Source organism: Microcebus murinus, chromosome 4 (genome assembly GCF_040939455.1).
Source record: "Microcebus murinus isolate Inina chromosome 4, M.murinus_Inina_mat1.0, whole genome shotgun sequence".
Taxonomy (NCBI): domain Eukaryota; kingdom Metazoa; phylum Chordata; class Mammalia; order Primates; family Cheirogaleidae; genus Microcebus; species Microcebus murinus.
The window spans coordinates 102688889-102713630 of record NC_134107.1 but is presented as its reverse complement, the minus strand read 5'-3'; the positions used below and the strand labels follow the sequence as shown (position 1 = coordinate 102713630).

The 24742-nt window shown below is 36.0% G+C and overlaps 2 protein-coding genes and 1 pseudogene across 2 annotated transcripts; all 3 read left to right on the top strand.

Moving 5' to 3' along the window:
• The first annotated feature begins 1545 nt into the window (after positions 1 to 1545).
• On the top strand, positions 1546 to 2478 carry LOC105864551 (olfactory receptor 8B3-like). Its single transcript, XM_012752493.2, has one exon. It carries the CDS (start codon positions 1546 to 1548, stop codon positions 2476 to 2478), a length of 933 nt encoding a protein of 310 aa, XP_012607947.1.
• Positions 2479 to 12736: 10258 nt separating this feature from the next.
• On the top strand, positions 12737 to 13704 carry LOC105864531 (olfactory receptor 8B3-like; annotated as a pseudogene).
• A 1552-nt stretch (positions 13705 to 15256) lies between these two features.
• On the top strand, positions 15257 to 16192 carry LOC105864540 (olfactory receptor 8C8-like). Its single transcript, XM_012752474.2, has one exon. It carries the CDS (start codon positions 15260 to 15262, stop codon positions 16190 to 16192), a length of 933 nt encoding a protein of 310 aa, XP_012607928.1. The 5' UTR covers positions 15257 to 15259.
• Positions 16193 to 24742: the final 8550 nt, after the last annotated feature.

Below are 24742 nucleotides of genomic sequence, written 5' to 3'. Positions count from 1 at the left end.
TTTGTAAACATCAAGGGTGAGGGATTCAAACACAGAACCTTAAATACCATAACCCCACTCTTTTCTACAAACAGAGGAAACTGATGATCTCATTACTGAAATGTCACATTTAAAGAATGAGAAGGATACTCAGTTTGAAATTTCTCTTGGTATTTAGAAGTAAAAATTTAGAAAAGACATAAGCCATTAAAAGTTGTTTTGGTGATATACCAGGAGAGACAACACCTAAAGTGAACTACTTATAATCCTTAAAAAGTTTTAGATTAAAAAATATATATATAAGGAAGAATGCAGTATGTTGTGTAGGAAATTTCCACTTAGGATGTGGAAGAATGAGAGAAAAACTCAAACAATAGATTTTGTTAGAGAGATGAGGATGGTGGGGAGATGGGTGTTTATTTTTGGCTCTACCTTGCTGGATGTACAATCCCTAGAGTGAAGGGAAAGCTTGAGTAGAATATTGAATCCCTAAGCAGCTAGACACAGAACAGGGTCCCAGATGTAAATACAGTCCCTTATTTCCCTATTACTCCTAGAACTGTTCCTTGGGGAAGAGACTGAGTAAGCTTCTATCCTGTTTATAAAAAAGTGCATTATATCATTAAACTCATATGAAATCTATGCCTTATGTAGTGGACAAACTGTTAATAATAGAGACTATTTTTCTCTGTTGCTTGAGGGGAATCAGAGTCATAATCATAAATTATGATGTGTAAATCAGAAATATTTTTAAGACATAGCAGAAATTAATCCTGGACTGCATCCTCTTAGAATCAAAGGAACTCAAACCTGGGATCCTGACATTACTCTTCCAGGACCACAAGGAAATAACAAAGATAAGGAAGCACCAAGGTATTCTGGACTAACAGTGAGCTCCTGACTTCTATTTATATCAATATCCTCCTTTTGAGATGGAAATCCAGGGATCTAAGATATTCCATTTGCCCACGTGTTGCATAATCCTGGGACTCAGTTGAAATTAGTGCAAGAATGTGTTTGAGGAGGGAGCAGAGGATGTTCAGAGACATCAGTGGGCACAGTGGTTGCAGTGTCTCTATCAGTAAATATGCTGCCCATGGACAGAACTTTCTCTGTTCTAGATTTATAGCTTTCTCACTGTGACATTGCCAAGTTAATTAAAGTCCAAGACTCTTGTTCCTTACATTTGGATTAGAAATGAGAGTCTTGGTTCCCATCTTAATAGAGTCTAAACTGTATTGAGGCCATTAGCAGGCAGCAAAGTCCTCTTTATCCTATTTTACTGGACAGGAGAGGGCTCAAGTGAATAAAGAAATGATGAGATGAGAGAAGGATAATTCTGTCCTGGTCACCCCTTCTTATCCCTTATTATTTCCAGAATTCATGTTTGCATAAGGCTTTCTCCTCATAGAGTAAGTTGATGGTGCTCTGTAAAGGCAGTTTTTGTGGGTACAGGTCAAGGTACTGTCAGATATTTACATACATTTGTGGGCAACTCACTGTGGGAAGGACTGTGTTGTTTTTAATGCAACAATTTTTTTTCCCCACAGATCCTTTTAGAGAAGAATGGTTCTTGGAAATAGCTCTTTTGTGACTGAATTCATTCTGGTGGGCCTGACAGACCAGCCAGATCTCCAGCTCCCACTGTTCTTCCTGTTTCTAGCAATGTATGTGGTTACTGTATTGGGAAATCTGGGCTTGGTAACTTTAATTGGGCTGAATTCACACCTTCACACCCCCATGTACTTTTTTCTCTTTAACTTGTCCTTCATAGACCTCTGTTATTCTTGTGCATTTACACCTAAAATGCTGATGGACTTCATATCAGAGAAGACCATTATCTCCTACATGGGGTGCATGACCCAGCTTTTTTTTTTATGTTTTTTTGCCATCTCTGAATGCTATGTGCTGACATCAATGGCTTATGATCGCTACGTGGCCATCTGTAACCCACTTTTGTATAACATTGTCATGCCCCCTCAAGTGTGTTGCAACCTTATGCTTGGTTCATACTTGATGGCCTTGTCTGGTGCCTTGGTCCACACTGGGTGCATGCTGAGACTGACCTTCTGTGATGCAAACACCATCAACCACTATTTGTGTGACATCCTCCCTGTGCTCCAGCTCTCCTGCACCAGCACCTACATTAATGAGCTGGTGGTTTTCATTGTAGTTGGCATCAACATCACTGTGCCCAGTCTCACCATCTTTATTTCTTATGCTTGCATCCTTTCCAACATCTTTAAAATCAGCTCCAAGGAGGGCAGGTCCAAAGCCTTTAGCACTTGTAGTTCTCACATAACTGCTGTTTCTTTATTCTTCGGATCAGGTGCATTTATGTATCTCCAACCATCTTCTGCTGGGTCTATGAATGAGGGCAAAATCTCTTCTGTGTTTTATACCAATGTGGTCCCCATGATGAACCCCTTAATCTACTGCTTGAGGAACAAAGATGTTAAACTTGCACTGAGAAAAACCCTGAGTATTAGAAAGTTTTGATTTGTAACAGTACGTCTTTGAGTATGTGGTTACAGGACAGGGATATTCTGTTTATTTAATTAGAATAGTCTGGAGGCAACCTTTTTATCTTACATCCTTTTATGATAATGAAAAATATTTATGTCTTCTCTTAATTTGCTAATAATTTTTAGGGTAGGTACTCTTCTTTACTATTTTCACAGTATCTTCCACTTTTCAACATTTTTCATTTAGGAATAACATTAGAAAAGTAATTTATCTCTCTCTTTTTTTTTTATGTTTGTCATCATAGACTTCCTTTGTTTTCCTCTAGAAAAGTATTAATAGATATGATGCAAAACCAAAATCAAATAAAGTAGTATTAGAACAACATTGTGCCATTGGTATGGAGTTTCATTTTTAAATTTTATTTTTTATTGGTACATAATATATATGCATATTTTCAAGGTACATGTGATAATTTAATACATTAGTGTGTAGTTTTTTATCTTCTGTTTGTAATGTACCATTGCAAGCTTGAATCGGATCATCTGCCTCTACTCCTGTCTAGTCATCCTCCACTGGGCACGAATGTGTTTCTTTCAAATGCCAGTGTCACAGGTACAGAATGTTTTGTAATGAATATCAAATATTGCCTGTTTTGCAGCTATGCAGTATGCATTAAGCTTTTTTGGTAGAGACTTCCCATTTACCTTTGTATTACCTAACAGCACATGGTAGATTGTTGATATATATTTATTGTATGGAGAGTATACTGATGCTTAGATGTTAATAATTGACTTAGTGTCACACAGTTTGTTAATGAAAAATCCTAGAATATACTATTAATTCTTGATTTCATATATACTATACTTGCTAGTATACTTTCTGTCTACTTAATTTTATAATTTTTATTCAATAAATATAAGTATAAAAAATTTCTATTTTGAAAGTTTACTGAATTTTATTTCTGGATGATACATGTGTTTTTCTTAGGGTGTTTGCTGCTTTATTTTTTGTTTAAAAAACTAATTGGATGGTTCTTTTCTGTTGGGACAGATGAGGCCTTTTGGCCTAGGATAGTTGGAAGATGACTGCCTCAACCAGGGAGCTGGATTTTTCTACAACATTTTAAAAAAATTGAAATATTTTCAAGGTCTTGTAATTCAGAGAACAGGATCTGGGAGAGAAAGGAGCCCAGCAACATGTCATTTAGGCTGGGACCCAATGAGGCAGACTACCCATAAATAAGAGGTCACTTTGTAGGAAATTATTAATGAGTTTTTAAAAACTCCAATGCAATCTGAATTTGTATCTGTTCTGTAGATTTGTATCTCCTTCAATTACCAGAACTGTTATAAAATGTGATATAATCAGAACCAGATATTGCAATTGTAATTCAAATTCAAAAGTGACTAATATTGGGTTAGAGTATTTTATACCTCACTTTCATGGATAAGCGCTGTTCCTGGAGACCAGGACAGACGTGAGTGTCAAGATGAAATTCAGCTATACTCAGTTAAATAAAGATGAGAGGGAGCAAGTAGTTGACTGTTCACCTCTGCATGTGTGTAATTGTAATGCAATCATCATGGCTTTTGCCTTTCTGTAAATAGGTCACAACAGGGAAATACTGTTGATTCAGAACAAATAATTTGATTTATAACAATCATGGTGAAATGTGATGGCCAAATACATCATGAAAATAAATATGTTAATAGTTACTGCTGAGAATGACCAAAAAATAAAAAGGACTGTAAAAGACTAAAACTAGAGAGGAACAATTATTTTATTTAAAATATGAACCAAATAATCCAAGAACAAGAGCTCACTCACAACTGACATGGGGATTAGGAATATTTTGACAAAACTTTGACTTGAATATTTGCATTAAAGTTCCCAAGTTAGTGAAATCTGTAGAGGCAAGATTTAATGGTATGTTTAATTTGCTCATGCATTACTTGGGCAAGAGCCTTCTGATATGCTCGCTATAAAACAAACAAAAAATACTCAGAACAAAGACAATAGAATAAAACAAAATGGTGTTTATTCAATTCCTAAGTATCTAACCTCCTCTCTACTCTCCAAGGAAAGGTCATTTTGTGGAAATTTGCATCACTGTATTGATCCCTGCTTATCAAAACTAAGTTTGAGGTATCTCCATATTGCTTTCCACAGAGGTTGAACTACTTTGCAGTCCCACCAGCAGTGTAGGAGTGTTCCTCTCTCTCCGCAACCACGCCAGCATTTATTGTTTGGAGATTTTTTGATAAAGGCCATTCTCACTGGGGTTAAGTGATATCTCATTGTGGTTTTGATTTGCATTTCCCTGATGATTAGAGATGTTGAGCATTTCTTCATATGTTTGTTGGCCATTCTTCTGTCTTCTTTAGAAAAATTTCTGTTCAAGTCTTTTGCCCACTTTTTAATGGGGTTATTTGATTTTTTCTTCCTAATTTTCGTGAGTTCTAAGTATATTCTAGTTATCAGTCCCTTATCGGATGCATAGAATGCAAAAATTTTCTCCCATTCTGTAGGTTGTCTGTTTACTTTCATGACTATTTCTTTGGCTGTGCAGAAGCTTTGTAGCTTGATCATGTCCCATTTATTTATTTTTGTTGCTGCTGTGATTGCCTTTGGGGACTTCTTCATAAACTCTTTGCCCAGGCCGATGTCTAGGAGAGTGTTTCCAACTTTTTCCTCTAGAGTTCTAATAGTTTCATATCTTAGGTTTAAGTCTGTTATCCAGCGTGAGTTGGTTTTTGTGAGGTGAAAGGTGTGGGTCCTGTTTTAGCCTTCTACAGGTGGCTATCCAGTTTTCCCAGCACCATTTATTGAAGAGGGATTATTTTCCCCAGCGTATGTTTTTGTCTGCTTTGTCAAAGATGAGATGGCTATATGAGGATGGTTTTATATCAGGATTCTCACATCTGTTCCACTGGTCAATATTCCTGTTTTTGTGCCAATACCATATTGTTTTAATTACTACAGCTTTGTAGTATAGTTTGATATCTGGCATATTAATGCCTCCCATTTTGTTTTTGTTGCCTAGAATTGCTCTTGATATTCGGGGTCTTCTTTGGTTCCATACGAAGCGTAAAATTATTTTTTCTATATCTGTGAAGAATGCTGATGGGATTTTAATAGGTATTGCATTGAATCTGTAGATCAGTTTGGGTAGCGATACAACTGAATCTACCATTTGATCCTGCAATCCCATTGCTGGGTATCTACCCAAATGATCCAGTGACACTCTACAAAAAAGACACCTGCACTCGAATGTTTATAGCAGCACAATTCATAATTGCAAGGCTGTGGAAACAGTCCAAGTGCCCATCAATCCAAGAATGGATTAATAAAATGTGGTATATGTATACCATGGAGTACTATTCAGCTCTAAGAAACAATGGTGATATAGCACATCTTATATTTTCCTGGTTAGAGCTGGAACCCATACTACTAAGTGAAGTATCCCAAGAATGGAAAAACAAGCACCAGATATATTCTCCAGAAAACTGGTATTAACTGACTAGCACCTAAGTGGACACATAGGTGCTACAGTAATAGGGTATTGGGCAGGGGGGAGGGGGGTGGGTATATACATACATAATGAGTGAGATGTGCACCATCTGGGGGATGGTCATGATGGAGACTCAGACTTTTGGGGGGAGGCGGGGAAATGGGCATTTATTGAAACCTTAAAATCTGTACCCCCATAATATGCCAAAATAAAAAAAAAAAAAAAAAAAAAGAATTCCAAGCAGTATAAAAGAGATACAAAGGGAAAAAAAAAAAAAAAACTAAGTTTGAAATTGGAGCTCATTATAGAAATTGTAAAATGTGGTGGAAAGCTAAGTATCCTGTACATAGGTGATAATTAAATTATACATAGTGAAATACAGTGTTACAGGTCAGAGCCTTTGTTTTACAGTTGGTATAATGTTAATGCTTGAGCCATTCTCTTCCCTGTGCCTGGATCCACTACCTTTTTTTCCTCCCCTATTTTGTTCTCTACTGATTCTGTCTTCCTGGGAGCATTTTCTGATTCCTATGACTGAATGAAGGTTTTCTTTTTTTGGATTTCATCCCATTCATATTTATTTCTACAGTTCCATGTATCATATTGTATTATAAGTGCTTTTTACAGTCTTTTGTCAGTCTGGATATATTATAAAAGTGAGACTAAACATATATTCTTTTCCCATAAAGTCAGTGGGTCTTTGCATAGGGCACAGACTTTAAAAGTATGAGTAACACAAAATTATGTTTTAATGCTATCAAATGTATTCCATGAATAGGGAAGAAAATGGAGTTAATTAAGACTTTTCACCTTCTCACCATGCTAACTAGGATAGATGCATGCTGAGTATAGTGGGTGAAGTTCATGTAGCATTCTGATGAGGTCAAAAACCTATTATTTTTTTTTCTTTGTCTGTTCAGGGAGGAAACCTACTGCTATCAACAAGGCTTGGCAGATACAAGTCTTGTGTTAGTTGCCCTGCAGGCAGATGCCCACTTTGATTCTCACGAGGCCCGCTGGATACAGCTCTAACTGTTGCGATGAGTAGTTAAACATTCGGAGATGATATGTCCAACCACAAGTTGTTTGTGTGTGTGTTAAAAAATATATGTGTATATATATAACATTTAATATGTAATATAATATAAATTTATGTCTATATTTACACACACAGGCATAAAACCCATAGATATGTTTTCATGTCTAAAATAGCATAGGTATCTAAACTCAAATTCATTAGAATTTAAATGTTAGCCAGTTTCATAGTTAAGTCGCATGAGCTTCTATAATGAGTATTTGCTTGAAGGTGCCAGCTTCAATTTGTGAGTGTCCTGGGCATCTCTATATAAAAATCTCTATCCTATACAAAAGTACAAGATCTTTAAAGGTGTAACATCATGTAGTTAACTGTTATATTCTCAGTTTCTAGTACCTCACTGGTGTTCAAGTGATATTATTTGAATAAATGAGTGACACTGGGCTACTGGTATGATGCTGCCAAGTGGTCCTAGTGAGTCACAGGAGTCTGATGTGTAATGTCAGGTTAGTTAACGTTTAAGATGGTGGCTTCCTGCTTGAGTCCATTCAGATCATTTTTTTCTGTACACATTAAAATTACAAGGCAGCTCCAAATAAGTAATGCTATTCACTATATTTAAAAAAGGAGTTCCCCTCTTAGGATCAAAATATATTGTTTTATTCAGATAGATAAGTAGTAGTATAAGCCTTATAAACATGCCTTTTTAATTTAGATTTTTACTTAAATACCATCAAGTTTAGCCTAATTTTACGAATAAACTGAGTTTCCATGTCTAGATCATTTCTTAATTTCACCCCTTCACCACTGAAGTTTCACTTAGAACCATGGGTAATAATACGTTCCACATTTAAAATCATTTTTTAAAAAAATTAATTCTCTAACATAAACAAGGTTACAGTTACTTTATCAAAATAAAGAGGAAACTGAACAGGAAATTTAAAATAAAATCAGCCCTATTATCTTCTTTCATTCCCCTCCTTCCGCAATATAGTGTCTGTAAGAAGCTATTGGAGTGCCAGATACCTTAAAAGAGGAATGATTCGGCAGGTGCATTGTGCTCCACCATGAACTGACCAATTTTAAAACCATAGATTTTTCTCTCATTTTAAAATAAAAATAAAAATAGAAGATTAAGACAAGGTAAAATTTAAAAAAGAAAAAGAGGAGAAGCCATTCAAAGATGGACAAACCCTTATGTCCAGAAATATTTTACATACTGAAAATAGAAAGATAAATTAGACATGGATTCTAATTCATTGAGAAGAGAACATTTTACATGAATATCTGGGTAAATATTTTAGGCTGGTGAAATGGCCAATGCAAAACCCCTAGGGTGTTAGTTCTGTCATGTTTGAAAACCAGGAAAGACTGTTGTAGTGAATGAAAGGAGTGCGGGAGAGAGTCACGTAGGAGATCAAGACAGATGTAACAAGGGGCAAAATCACGTTGGCTCTCCCAGACCATTGTGAAACTCAAGCTTTGCTCTAGGTGAAATCGAGTACAGGAGATTAAAAAAACCTGACTTATATTTTAAAAAGATTATCCTAGTTGCTATGTAGAGAATAAACCGTGTGAGGCAATGAATGAAGAAGAGAACTGAATAAGAGGACTTGACAGTAATGCAAGTAAGAGATGATGCTCTTTCACATCAAGGAGGATGTGTCAGAGCTGTGATATGTGGAGTAGTGATGTATCTGTTATGTACATAAAAGTCTACATATATGTATAATATTTTAAAACTTTTTTATTTTACATTTAAGCATATTATAGGGGTACAAATGTTAAGGTTATGTATATTGCCCTTGTCCCACTGGATTCAGAGCTTCAAGCATGTTCACCCCCCAGATGGTGTGCACCACACCTATTATGTGTGTATATACCCATCCCCTACTCTCCTCTCCCATCTGCCCAATACCTGATGATCATTGGGGTCTTCTCTGGATCCATACAAAGTGTAGAATTACTCTTTCTAGATCTGTGAAAAATGATGTTGGTATTTTAATGGAGATTGCATTGAATCTGTAGATCACTTTGGGCAATATAGACATTTTAACAAGGTTCATTCTGCTGACCCATGAGTATGGTGTGGTTTTACCTCCTTATCTAAATATATTTCTCGGTATTTTATTTTCTTTGATGTTTTATGAAGGGTATTGAGTCTTTGATTTGGTTCTCAGTTGGACTGCTCTTGGAGTATAGAAATACTACTGATTTCTGAACATTGATTTTGTAACCTGAGAGTTTTCTGAATTTGTCCAATTCCAATAGTCTCATGGCAGAATCTTTGGAGTCTTCCAGATATAAGATCATATCGTCAGCAGAGAAAGAGAGTTTGACCACTTCTGCCCCCATTTGGATGTCCTTGATTTGCTTCTCTTGTCTGACTGCTCTGGCTAGGACTTCCAGCACTATATTGAATAGAAGCAGTGATAAAGGGCAATCTTGTCTGGTTCCAGTTCTAAGTGGGAATGCTTTCAATTTTTCCCCCTTCAGTATGATGTTGGCTGTGGGTTTGTCATATATGACTTGTATCATTTTTGGCTAAGTCTCATCTATGTGTATTTTTGTATGGAACCAGAGAAGACCCCTATGTAGCAAAAAGAATCTTAAGCAAAAATAACAAATTGAGAGGCATCAATTTATGAGACTTCAAGCTATACTACAAGGCTATAGTAACTAAAACAGCATGGAATTGGCACAAGAACAGAGACATAGACCAACAGAACAGAATTGAGAACCCAGGTATAAAATCATTTTCATATAGCCATCTAATCTTTGACAAAGCAGACAAAAACATACACTGGGGAAAGGAATGCTTATTCAATAAATGGTGTTGGGAAAGTGGGCTAGCCACATGCAGAAGACTGAAACAAAATCCACACCTTTCACCTCTTACAAAAATCAACTCACAGTGGATAACAGACTTTAAACTAAGGGATGCAACTCTAAGAATTCTAAAAGAAAATGTTGGAAAAACTCATATAGACATTGGCCTACTCAAAGAATTTATGAAGAAGACCTCAAAGGCAATCACTGTGATGACAAAAATAAATAAATAGGGCCTGATTAAATGAGATTAAAAAGGTTTTGCACAGCCAAGGAAGCTATCAGGAGAACAGATAACCTACAGAATGGGAGAAAATATTTGCATGTTACACATCCAATAAAGGGCTGATAAGTAGAATCTATATTGAACTCCAGAAAATCAGCAAGAAAAAATCAAAGAACCCAGTCAAAAAGTGGGCAAATGATATGAACAGAACCTTTTGAAAAGAAGATAGACTAATGGCTAACAAACATATGAAAAAATGCTATACATCTCTAATCATCAGGAAAATGCAAATCAAAACCACAATGAGTTCCAGCTCTAACCACGAAAATATAAGATGTGCTATATCACCATTGTTTCTTAGAGCTGAATAGAACCCATACTACTAAGTGAAGTATCCCAAGAATGGAAAAACAAGCACCACATATACTCACCAGCAAACTGGTATTAACTGAGCAGCACCTAAGTGGACACATAGGTACTACAGTAATAGGGTATTGGGCAGGTGGGAGGGGGGAGGGGGGCAGGTATATACATACATAATGAGTGAGATGTGCACCATCTGGGGGATGGTCATGCTGGAGTCTCAGACTTGTGGGGGGAGGGGGGAAAAGGGCATTTATTGAAACCTTAAAATCTGTACCCCCATAATATGCCGAAATAAAAAATATAAAAAAGAATAATAAAAAAAAAAACAATGAGATATCACTTATGTCCAGTGAGAATAGCCTTTATCAAAAAGTCTCCAAACAGTAAATATTGGTGTGGTTGTGGAGAGATAGGAATACTCATACACTGCTGGTGGGACTGCAAACTAGTACAACTTCTGTGGAAAGCAATATGGAGATTCCTCAAAGAGATACAAGTAGAACTACCATTTGTCCAGCAATCCCATTACTGTGCATCTACCCCAAAGAATAAAAGATATTCTTTAAAAAAGCCATCTTTTTTTCAAATGTTTATATCAGCACAATTCCCAATTGCAAAGATGTGGAAACAACCCAAGTGTTCATCAATACGTGAGTGGATTAACAAAATGTGGCATATGTATAACATGGAGTACTATTCAGCTACAAGAAATGGTGATATAGCACCTCTCGTGTTTTCCTGGATAGAGCTGGAACCCATTCTATTAAGTGAAGTATCCCAAGAATGGAAAAATAAGCACCACATCTACTCACCAGCAAATTGGTATTAACTGATCAACACCTAAGTGGATATATAGGAATAACATTTATCGGGTGTTGGGCAGGTGTGGGGGGAGGGCATGAGTATATACATACATAATGAGTGCGATGTGCACCATCTGGGGGATGGACATGCTTGAAGCCCTGACTGGAGGGGGGAGGGGACAAGGGTAATATATGTAACCTTAACATTTGTATCCCCATAATATGCTGAGAAAATAATAAATAAAAAATTTTAATCATTCTAATAAGTCTTGAAGAAATATTTCATTATAGTTTTTAATTTTTTTATTTATTTTTTAAATATTTCATTACAGTTTTAATTTGCATTTCCCAAATGACTAATGATGTTGAACAACTTTTCATGTATTTATTTGCCAAAGTTTTTAGTATTATAACTTCCAGTGTAGCTATTTTTTTAATAGACCGTGTTTCTGGGATTCTGCCTTAAGAATCTTTGCATAACCCTGGGTCAGAAAGTATAATGACATGGATACTTTTATAGTGTTAATTTACATTTTATTTTTTAAATTTCTGCATATTACGGATGTAAAAATGTTTAGGTTGCATATATTGTCTTTGCCCCACCTGAGTCAGAGCTTCAAGTGTGTCCATCCCCCAGATGGTGTGTACCACACCCATTACGTGTGTATATACACACTGCCCCTTCCATCTGCACTTCTTATTGACCAGTGATATGGAGTGCTTTTCAGGTGCTTGTATGCCATCCATATAAACATTTTCGTGAGTGATTCTTCAAATCCATGCTCATTATTAAATTGGGGTCTTTGTTTTCTTACTGTTCAGTTTGAGATTTCCATATGTATTCCAAATATAGATTATTTATGCAACATGTGATTTATAAACTTTTATACTAGTCAGTGTGTTTTCTTTTTATTCTCTTATCATTGTCTTTCAAAGAAGAGAAAATGTTAATTTTCATTAATTCTGATGTCTCAATTTTTTATTATAAATTATACTCTTGGTGTCAAGTTGAAGAACTCTTTGCTAATCGCTAAGTCACCCTAATTTTCCTCCTATGTTTTCTTTTTAAAGTTTTATGACTTCAAGTTTTACATTTAGGTGCATGATCTAGTCTTAATTAATGTTTATATAAGGTGTGAGTTATTGATTTAAGTTAATTTTTACTTACTTGATGATCACCACAAGAGAACTGAGATGTTTAGTAGAATTATGGAAACATGACTAAAAACCAGGAAGTGAACATGAAAGAAGAGAGATGAGAGACACATCCCCACAACCCCAGCTCATTGGCAGGTAGGCTTGGACTTCAGCTATTCCACCTCTCTGTCTTCTAGACAGGACAGTAGTGATTGTCACATTCAGTTCATGCAGACAAAACACAGAGTGGTTGAAATTTTGAGGGGTGGATGTGGCAGTACATTCAGACCCCATGAAACAAAGGAGAACTCACCTGAATTCCACCAGTCTAAGTCCTTTCCTCATAAATGAGAACTGGGTTGTGTATTAATGGAATTTTCTTCTGTCCTCCCAGATTTTTGAAGATGAAGATGCTGGACAGAAATGATTCCTTAGTATCTGAGTTCATTCTTGCTGGATTAACAGATCGTCCAGAGCTCCAACAACCCCTCTTTTACATGTTTTTAATGATCTACATTGTCACAATGGTGGGCAACCTTGGCTTGACCACTCTTATTAGTCCAAATTCTCACCTCCACACCCCTATATACTATTTCCTCTTCAACCTCTCTTTCATTGATCTCTGTTACTCTTCTGTTTTCACTCCCAAAATGCTGATGAGCTTTGTATCAAAGAAGAATATCATTTCCTATGTTGGGTGCATGACTCAGCTATTTTTCTTTCTCTTTTTTGTCATCTCTGAATGCTACATGTTGACCTCAATGGCCTATGACCGCTATGTGGCCATCTGTAATCAATTGCTATATAAGGTCACCATGTCCCATCAGATCTGTTCTGTGCTAACTTTTGCAGCTTATACAATGGGATTTGCTGGAGCCAGTGCCCACACAGGGTGACCTTCTGCAGTGCTAATGTCATCAACCACTACTTGTGTGACATACTCCCCCTCCTCCAACTGTCTTGCACCAGCACCTATGTCAATGAGGTCATAGTTCTCGTTTCTGTGGGTATTAATATCACAGTACCCAGTTTTACCATCCAAATTTTTACATTTTTATCCTCACTAGCATTCTTCGTATCAAATCCACTCAAGGATGATCAAAAGCCTTCAGTACTCATACCTTTCACATCATTGCTCTTTCTCTCTTTTCTGCACAGCAGCATTCATGTACCTTAAATATTCTTCTCCTGGATCTATGGACCAGAGAAAAGTTTCTTCTATTTTCTATACTAGCCTGTGGCCCATGCTCAATCCCTCATCTACAGTTTAAGGAATAAGATTGTGAAAGCCACACTGAGGAAAGTGCTGGTTCACATTCAAAGGCAATTTTGCCAGCCAAGGTACATTTGACAGTGGAGAGAATTTTGATTGTGACATCTTCTATGTGTGTCAGAGGGACCCTGTTGGCATCTAAAGGGTAAAGCAGGGATGCTATGCATCTACACTGGACAGCCCACAACAAAAAATGATCTCATCCCAAATGTCAAAAGTGACAAGATTGAGAAACCTTGATTTATATGAATATGGATGAGGATCAGGGGAAGGGATACTAACATCTATCAGGCTCTTTTTACGTCTCAGACACATTTATAATACTTTATGTGAATTAACTCATATAATTCCCACAACGACTGTATGAGATGGCTCTTTTGATAACCTCAATTTATAAGCATACATAGGTATACATAAATACAAATATACATATATGAAGATAAGAGACATTCTATGACTGTCTACAGTCTCAGAATTTGGAAGTTAAGAATTCCAGATCTAAATTCAGTCTGACGGGAGGGTTCACTCCCACTCTTTCAACCACTTTACTGTGTCTCTTTACTGAGGTGAAATGCACAGGCATATGGAGTGTTAATCTAAGGTCTACTATTAATATTTTACTAATGCAATCTCAGAGGCTTGTAGAAAAGTACTAGAAATTAAAAGTTTCTGTGCCCCTGGACTTTTCTCTAGTAGAATGTAGCATAAACTCCAGGGGATGATGAGGAGAGTGCCAAAGGCAGACACCCACTACTCTGCATTGGGGATTAGAATTTCCCAAAGTGAAATTTTAACCTGAGTAGAACACGCAGTCCCAAAGGGTCTGATGCTAGTTCTGTGACACAGGATAGAAACATAGGCTCAGTAATATCTACCCTCAAGGGGCTCATCAAATTTAGGAGGAAACCATAAAGCACAGAATAAATTTCTGTGCTTCTAATCAATTCTTCCAGAACTGTAGAGCGTGAGATAGATTTTCATTTGAGTTAGTTGTTTAAGAGGTTCATACAAGGTAACTGTTTTCCTCCTTGCAGGTGAAGAGAATCATATGAGAAATTCTCAAATAGAAATAATGGGATATTCCCTAGAATATCTCTTCTAGGATGCCAAAGACTGCAGTCTGTGTGCTGACTGTTACTTCCTATCATCAGAAATCTTTACCCCTCAGGACAGTGGGGAGAGAGAGCAAAAATGGCCAGCAGTGGTCAGTCCTCCAAGGATAGGAAGGTGAGCACTGAATCACTTTGGTTTTGATAATTTTTTTTCAAACACAAAACTATATAAATCAAGGGTTCTGGGGGGCGGGGGGAACACTATACATTTATTGCTGTTTTCAGCCCTAATCCTTTGTGAATTCTAAACAGAAGGGAGGGAAATGTGTGCATAGACATTGGAAGGTTTACTAGCGTTCTCTCTGCACAGAAACACACTACATGGGTTAGGGGAAGAGGAAATGGGAAATACTGGGGAATCATCATGAAAAGTCTTGCTTTTTAGATGCCTTGTTGTGTGTTTTTAGACAACCTGGAGATTCTAAACCAGCAGATTCTGCTCTCTCTCTGTATATAAAAAAGAGGGTCCATTGTTAATGTCGCCTTCTACCCTGTTCCTGTAGATCACACCTGTGGAGTGAATGGCTGTGGAAAATGACTCTTCAGTGACAGAGTTTGTTCTCATGGGATTAACAGATCAGCCTGAGCTCCAACTGCCCCTGTTTTTTCTGCTCTGGGTGAACTACATGGTCACTGTGGTGGGAAACTTGAGCTTAATCAATCTAATTTGCCTGAATCCACACCTTCACACCCCCATGTACTTTTTCATCTTCAATCTGTCCTTCATTGATCTCTGTTATTCATTTGTCCTTACCCCCAAAATGCTGATGAGCTTTATTTCAGAGAGGAACACCATCTCCTTTACAGGATGCATGACTCAGCTATTTTTCTTCTGCTTTTTTGTCACATCTGAGTGCTATGTGCTGACAGCCATGGCCTATGATCGGTATGTGGCCATCTGTAAGCCCCTGCTGTATACGGTGGCCATGTCCCCTCAGAGCTGTTCTCTGCTGATGTTGGGGTCATACCTGATGGGGTTTGCTGCTGCTGTGGTGCACACAGGGTGCATGATCAGACTTACCTTTTGTGATTCCAACATCATCAACCATTACATGTGTGACATCTTCCCCCTCCTCGAGCTCTCCTGCAGCAGCACCTATGCCAATGAGCTGGTGAGTTCTGTTATTGGGGGCACAGTTGTCATGGGATCTAGCCTCATTATCATCATCTCTTATGCTTTGATACTTTTCAGTATCCTTCACATGTCCTCAGCTAAGGGTTGGTCTAAAGCCATCAGCACCTGTGGCTCCCACATAATAACTGTTGGGCTCTTTTATGGCTTTGGGCTGCTCACTCATGTTAAGCCATCATCCGCTGGGTCTGTGGGCCAGGGGAAATTATTTTCAGTGTTTTACACAAATGTGGTTCCCATGTTGAACCCTCTCATTTATAGCCTGAGGAACAAGGATGTCAAACTTGCTCTGAAGAAAACCCTGAAGAAAATGAGAAACTGAGCAGAGCCAGTGGTGCTGCCTTAGTTCTTGTTTCCACTGCTGGTCTTTCTCTCCTCTTCCTGCTCCTCCTTGTCCTATTCCTCCTTTTGCTCTTTTCTTTCTCTTCATCTTTCTTTCTAAAGTCTTCTTGGCTAGATTTCTACATTAACATCTCCTTATCTTTCAGCATGCAATGTAACCATGTGGGCCTATTCTTGGACTCCGAGAGTCTTCTCAGTCCCACGGTGGCCCCAACCAGATCCTTATTCCTCTTACCAGATGGAGATCCTGAGCTAATAGCCTTTCCTATGTAAGGATAGTGCTACCTCCTATTTTTTCTGATGTATCTTCCCCATAAGCCACGGAGTTGGATCCTGTCAGACGGGTTTATTTCTTTCTTGCTTTCTTTCTTTCTCTGAGGCAATCATGTAGAGCCCTTTCTTGCTTTTAGGGTTTTATTAATTATTTATTACTGTATTAAAACAGAGAAGGGATGACAAAAATTGCATAGACATGAGTAAAGTTGTAAAAATTTCCAATTACAGAATATTTAATGGTTATTTTATTGATGGCTCTTATTATGGATTTTAAGCCCCATATCTGTAATGAAACCTTACTGGACTAAGGTCTTATTCTTATGGATGTTTGTGGATGGACTGGGGTCATCACTCTGCTCACCAATAATGACAATGCATTGGTCTACTTATATATTTTGTTATAACAGAATTGACATTGTCACTGACTTATATGTATACCTGTGATCCTGCTTAAAAATTACACAGTAACATTCTTGGTGATAGAATAGTGTCACATGCTTTATCAAGATTCTTTGATAGCCTGGCTGTGTTGCAAGGGTTCTCATTTTAAAAGGAAGACCTAATACTTCTTTTAAAATGCAAAAAAAGGTATATGGCATGAACATTGTCTGATTTATTATTTCAAATGTAAATTTGACTTCTCACTTTGTTTCCTAAAATAAAAAATTAAACATGAGGCCCAACCTGTGTGCCACATTCATTTTTCTTTTTCTTTTTCTTTTTCTTTTCTTTCTTTCTTTTTTTTTTTTTTTAGAAAATGTATTAAACATAAGTCTCGGCTGGGCGCTGTGGCTCACGCCTGTAATCCTAGCTCTTGGGAGGCCGAGGCGGGCGGATTGCTCAAGGTCAGGAGTTCAAAACCAGCCTGAGCAAGAGCGAGACCCCGTCTCTACTATAAATAGAAAGAAATTAATTGGCCAACTGATATATATATAAAAAATTAGCCGGGCATGGTGGCACATGCCTGTAGTCCCAGCTACTCGGGAGGCTGAGGCAGAAGGATCACTTGAGCCCAGGAGTTTGAGGTTGCTGTGAGCTAGGCTGACGCCATGGCACTCACTCTAGCCTGGACAACAAAAAGCGAGACTCTGTCTCAAAAACAAAACAACAACAACAACAAAAAAAAACAAAAAAAAACATAAGTCTCCTTATCCTGTTCTCAGATGAGGAAATGGTATGTGACTTGCTTACTGACACATAGATAATAATATCAAGTCTAGTTATTGAACACACTGTTCATCCCATGGAGAATGGAAGAAGAGAAAGGAGAATTGTGAGGGAACAAAGAGAACTTCTGGCGAGTTGCTTCAGAATGGGCCTGAAAGTGGGGCTTGGCTAACGTCCTCAGCCATGATGCCTATGGCAAAGAGATTATCTTTAAGGCTTTGATGTCCAACTACAAAACTGCACATCCCTCTGAAGAAGTGTGATTTCAAGCTGGGATTAACAGGGTGGGCTACAAAGAAATATTCCCTGCAGATCTTTTTGTAATAACAACCGTTTCCTGGGATGGTGAGGCTGAGCAGTTTGAGTTAAGTCTTCCTGGTGAGGCATTTCAGGATTTCCATAGTAGTACATGGACTATAACAAGTTTATTAGATATTATGCCATCATTTGGAAACAAAAAAGATGTATTCATAATGAAAACAATGCAAAATCAGTCTTCAAAATTTTATTTTATGTGTTACAGAAAAATTAAACTGTCAATTGCCCCTTGCTATTTTGGATGAATTCAGGGCAAGATGCCCGCCAAAAAATATGTTATAGACAAGGTAATCATTCTGTAAGTTTTATATTTACATAAAAATAGCACTATGTTTGAACAGTTCTAAAACATTGGTTTATAAAAATAGCCTTAGAAGATGAATTCTGCTAGTTAAATAATGTTTTCAATGTGATTAAATTTATTGCTATTAGGCAAAGAGTTGCATATTTATATTTATTATAGGATTTATATCACTAATTTTTATTTCAGAATATTACAGGGGTATGAATGTTTTGGTTACATACATTGATTTTGTACCTTGTGAGGCAAAGTTATAAGTGAGCCCATCCTCCAGCTAGTGCGTTGTACCCATTAAGTGTGAATTTACCCATCCTCTCCTCCCCCAACCTGCTTGATTTCAGATGAACATTATTTCCATATGTGCAAATAAATGTTGATCAATTAGCTTCAATTTAGTGGTGAGTACATGCGATTTTTGTTTTTCCATTATTGTGAAACTTCACTTAGAAGAATGGTCTCCTGCTTAATCCAGATTAATACAAGAGGTGTTAGTTAATCTTTTTTTTTTTTTTTATGGCTGAGTAGTTTGCTTAAAACTTCTATTTCTCAAGCAGAATCTGAATGCCTAGTCTTTGTCTCTATCCTCTTTTTACCTAAATTCATTATGGTATCTGGTTAAACAGAAAGCTTCAAAGTGTTTTGTTTGAATTTGCTCTTAGAAGTTCACATGCTTTAATAAAGAAATATAGCATCCATGTCTATAAACCTTTGTTACTTAACAAAAAAGCAAAATGTGATGTGCAGGCATAGTATATAGTTTGTGGTCTTAGTACTGTAGTGGAGTTGCCAGTAATCCTTGGTGGAAAATGAATCAGCAAATAGATTGACTCAGTCTGTGAAGTCAACAGTCTTATTTTTAGGTTGAACTCCTTATATTGATCTGGCAAAAATAATTGATTTAACTTTTTAATGAAAACCACATTTATAATATTAGTTATAATTTTATATAATATTATAGTTTTAATAATAGTTATACTAATATTGTAATATTAGTTATAATGATTTAAAATTCAGGGTCCAAAACTGCAATTACTCTTGCACCAACCTAATACTTTGCATATACTATAAGCATTAATTTTAATTTTCAGCTTTTTATGTTTGAATATGTTTATTTCTTTTTAAGTTGTGAAAGATATGTTTGCTAGACATCTAGGTTGACAGTGCTTTTATTGTAGTAATTAAAAAACGTTCCTTCACTGTCAACTGGTTTACTTGGTATTGATAAAAGCTCTGTAGTCATTCTCTTATTCTTCTGTATGTGTCCTATCTCTCCCCTCCCCCACCCCTCAATGCTTTTAAGATTTTCTCTCAGCATTGGTTTTAATCAGTTTGATTATCGCATACTTAGGAGAAGTGTTTCTCATGTTCCTTCTGCTTGAAGTTTTATTTTAAGATTCATGGAACTGTGTAGGTTTTTAATTCTCATCAAATTTTGAAAACATTTTGCAATTAGTTACTCAAACATTTTTTATGACCCCATATTTTTAGGGTTCCAATTACATACAGATTAGGCCACTTGAAATTGTCTCACAGTTCACTAATGCTCTGTTCATTTGTTTTAGTTTCTTTTTTCCTTTTGTGTTACTCTTGTTATGCTTTCAAGTTCATTAATCATTTCTTCAACAGTATCAGCATGTTATTTTTTTATCTCTTGAAATTCTTTTTGTTTTTAAAGTGTCTTTTATGTATCTACTTAACATGCTAACTCTTTCCTCTTGTTTCACAGACATATGGAATATATTGATAATAGCTGCTTTATTGCCTGTGTCTACTAATTTTCGCATATGTGTCCTTTCTGGGCATTTCCCATAAATTGATATTTTTCTCGCTATGAGTTAAATTTTTCTGCTTCTTTGCATGCTGTGTTTTAAAGTATTAATAGTTTTGTATTGGATTTTATGTTTTTTGAAACATAAAATTTGCAATCATTTCAAACTGAAATTAACTATTTGTAAGTTTTCTGTTAGATAAATCCATATAGATTGATGCCCGACCATTGCTGTTGGTGATAGAAACACACACTGTAATAACTGGTGGCACTCATGAGGTAACAGCTTAGATAAGATACTTTGCTTAGAATTGTCTCTGAAGTATCACGAGAATGGAAAAACAAATACCACATGTCCTCACTATTAAACTGGAACTAATTGATCAACACTCATGTGCACATGTGGTAGGAAAACTTCACAGAACACAAGCAGGAGGGTGGGGGAGAGAGAGACAGGTAAATACAGACCTAATGGGTACAATGCATGCTATTTTGGTGCTGGCCAATAAGTTTGAATCAAACTTCCCCAAAGCAAATCATTTAATCAAAACGTTTGTATCCTCATAATATTCTGAAAAAAAAAAATAAAAGCTTAAATGGGGAGTAATGAATGTCTGCAATTGTATCTGACTGTTCCTTTTCTAGTTGCCACTCTATGCCTACCTCAATTTTACCTATTTTCTTCAGGTCTTAGAAATGAATTTAATAAAATTCAATTTTCTTTTATGTACACATCGGAGTCCTGTCCAGTGTAGACCCATCTGTCTAGCCCAGTATTATGCCTGTGATGGTGGCCTGTAAGGGTTTGGATGTCCCACTGATGTCAATATTAGATTTAGAGATATGTTACAAAATACAATATAGAATACTGGTTTTCCATAATATGTGCCAAAGCATATTTTTAAGAATTTATTATTCAATATATTGAATATTATTCAATATATTCATAAAATTTTCAGATTTTAAATTTTATTTTTGAGGTGCTGTTGACATATAAGAAGTTGTACAATCTTAAGTATACAGCTTGATGGCTTTTTGATAACACATCCATGCAATCTTCATCAGCAATTTGTTCCTCTTTATTGCTGAGTAGGATTCATGCTATGGATGTACTATAGTCTATTTTTGCAAACACTAGTTAAAGGATAATAATGCCACCATTAACATACATGTATAATTTTTTGGTATGAATACACGTGTCATTATTACTTTTTCCGATCTCCAAAACAAAGCTTTTAGATCAACTGATTTTGTCAATTATTCTTCTGTTTCCTCCTTTTATGTTTTTTTCACCTTTATTTTTCTCATTTTATTTTTCTGTTTATTTTGCGTTTAATTTGATGGGTTTTTCTTTGTAGTTTCATAAACTAGGACTTTAAATTTTTGACTTGAGACCTCTCTTCTTTTGTAACATAGGTTCTTAGGTGCAATAAATTGCCAAGTAAGGAGTATTTTGAACTACAGTGCGCATATTTTGATTTGTTGTGTTTACACTTTTATTCACTTAAGAATGTTTTCTTGTTCCCTTTTATATTTTCTTTTATCCATGATTTCCTTTTTTTCTGGAAACAGCTTTATTTATGTATAATTCATATATCATGCAATTCATACATATAAAGTGTAAGAATCAATGATTTTTAGCTTGCTCACAGAGTTGGACAACCATCTCCACAATTAATTCTAGAATTTTTCCTCTTTCTTAAAGGATACCCCAAACCTTTACATCAACATCTTCCTATTCCCCTATTCCCAACCCTAGACCCTACTTTCTGTCTGGTTTGCCTACTCTGGACATTTCATATAAGTGAAATAACGTTATATGTGTTCTTTCTCACTTGGCGTAATGTTCTCAAGGTTCATCTGTGTTGTATCTTGTAAATGCACTTCATTCTTTTTCTTTGTTGAATAATATTTCATTGAATGGGTATATCACATTTTGTTCATCCATACGTCTGTTGATGGACATTTGGATTTTTCAGTTCTTGGCTATTATGAATAATGTTGCTATGAATATCTACATACAAATTTTTGTGTGGACGTATGTTTCCATTTCAGTTGGCCATATTGTAGGAGAGGAATTGCTGTGTCATATGATAATACTGTCTTTAACCTTTTGAAGTACTGCCAGACTATTTTAAAAAGCAGCTGTACCATCTGACATTTGTACCAGGGTTCTGGTTTCTTCACATCCTCACTAAAACTTGCTATTGTCTATGTTGTGCATTATAGTCATCTTACTTTGCGTAAGGTACTATTTTGTTGTGGTTTTGATTTGTAGTTTCTTGATTACTAATTATATCGAGCATGTTTTCATGTGCTTATTAGCCTTTTTATATCTTCTTTGGAGAAATGGCTAATCAAATCGTTGGACCATTTTAAAATTGGATTTTTTAAATATTATGCTTAGAATTCTTAATGCATTCAGCATAAGAGTTCCTTATGAGATATATGATTTGCAAATACTTTTACAATTCTGTTGTGTGTGTTTGCACTCTCTTGATGATGTCTTCCAAACCTCTAAAGTTTTTAATTTTGATAAAGTCCAATTTATTTATTTTTTATTTTGTCATTTGTGGTTTAGGTGCCATATCTAAGAAGCCATTGCCTAACCTCAGGTTACAAAGATTTACTCCAATATTTTCTTCCAAGGCCTTCTTGATATTATTTTTACATTCAGATACATGATTTCTTTTGAGGTAATTTTTTTTCTGGTGTGAGGTAGGGGTTCAAATGTATTCCTTTGAATGTGGAAACTCAGCTGTTTCAGCATCATTTGTTGAAAATATTATTCTCTATCCATCTAGGTATCTTGGCATCTCTGTTGAAAATGAAGTGAATATAAATATGAAGACTTATTTTGGACTCTTAGTTCTATTTCATTAAAGTATATGTGATTATATGTATATTTGTATATATGTGAGTGTGTGTGTATGAGTGTGTGTGTGTGTGGTATTTAAATACAGTGTTTCTATGCTCTAGGTCTTTGGGTTTTTTCACGTTATTTGTATGAGTTCTTTACTATACTTGTATAATTTCGTTAAGGCTTTTAATCACATTGGTTCACAGTGGAAAACAAAGGAGGGCTGGTGTTAGAATGCTTTCAAGCTGCTGTTATCATCATTGTTATCATCCAAAATAAAGAAGAATGAAGATGGGGAGGAAAGAGGAAGAGCCTTAAATGTTTTTTTTATCTATGAACTACTGTTTGAAAGAACTGTTTTCCTTAGCTCTTAACACCAAGGAAGTCCACTGCTACTTATAGTGAGAGAAAGGGAAGTGAGAAGAGACTGCTAACTTATTACCAAATTTTTCTTCCACCATATTATGTTTTATAATATTTTCTGCAGTTTTAAAAATTAGATTAATATATTTCAAGAATTTTAATTTTATCTTTGAAATAATTCTTGAGGGCTTTCATTTGGTATATTTCCTTGGGCAATTGCTTCTTTTAAATAAGTCAAAGATTGTCTAAGTCAAAAGTTCCCATCAGAGGGAGCTGTTCACCTAGATTATTGCTGAAACATTACTTTCCAAATGAGAAAATTTTCATTCAGTAGTAGGGACGTATTCAGACTACATAATTAAATTCCTTAACTCATAGGGAGGGTTAACATAGATTTATTTATCACACTGTATCAGTTTTGATATTGAAGATAATTCTTATTATTATGCCAATTGAAATATGTATGAAGACTTTGCCCTGAAAACCCAGTGTTCTCTCACTGCTTGGCCATGTTCTAAAATGTGCAGAGAATTTATGATCTGGCAACTGGCAGTGACAATGCATTTCTTGTACGAGTGGGCCACTGATAGGATGGTCAATACCCACAATAAAATAAACCCCAGATACTGCATTCTTTTTCAAAGAAGATGTATATTGCCACATTGTGGGATTTGCTAGGGCACATTTTGAGTCCTAATGTCCCCAAATATGATTATTTATTGCCTTCTCACCCAGGATTCCACACTCTTAATCTGTTCATAACTTTAAAACTATAGCAAGATTTGAGGAAAAGCAGAGAGAAACACTGAAATATACCTATTTGTTTTTTGATTAGGCAATGTGTGCTGAATCCACTTATCACAGAAGTCATGAATGATGGGTACTCTTTCTGACTCTTCATCTCTACTCAGGGTATAAGAGAGAAACACAGTTATTAGCTCTTAATGCATAATAACTTCTATTGAATTTTTATTAACTATAGTCAGACTTTCTTTGAGATGGGGAGACAGGGGTACAAGGATATCCCTGAAGAGACTCTAGTGTCTCTTTCTTAATATCACAAATAGTTACAGAATTTCCTAAGAGGATTCCTAACCTCAATTCATATATGTAATAATTACCCGTTAACCTCGAATCCTCTTCCATAATGCTGCATCATGAATTTCCCTTTTCTTACTAATTTAGTGAGTCTAGCAGTTTCAAAATCATGCATGTATTAGGAAGGTTTTAAATGAAATATAGAGATGAAAAAAGAAACTTCAGTGAAAACTAATATTGAAATTTAAAAAGGCATAATTTGAATTTATTGAATCAGAAATTCAGTGCCTAGGTGGTCTGTTTGTTCCATGTTTCTCTCTTAAGACTTGACATGCCTCACCCACTCCCAAAGCCCCATAACTGCAGTAGCACAGTCATTTTTTTTTGTTTAGAGGCAGTCCTTATTTTCAGTTGTTTTAAAACATTGAGAGAGCCTGGT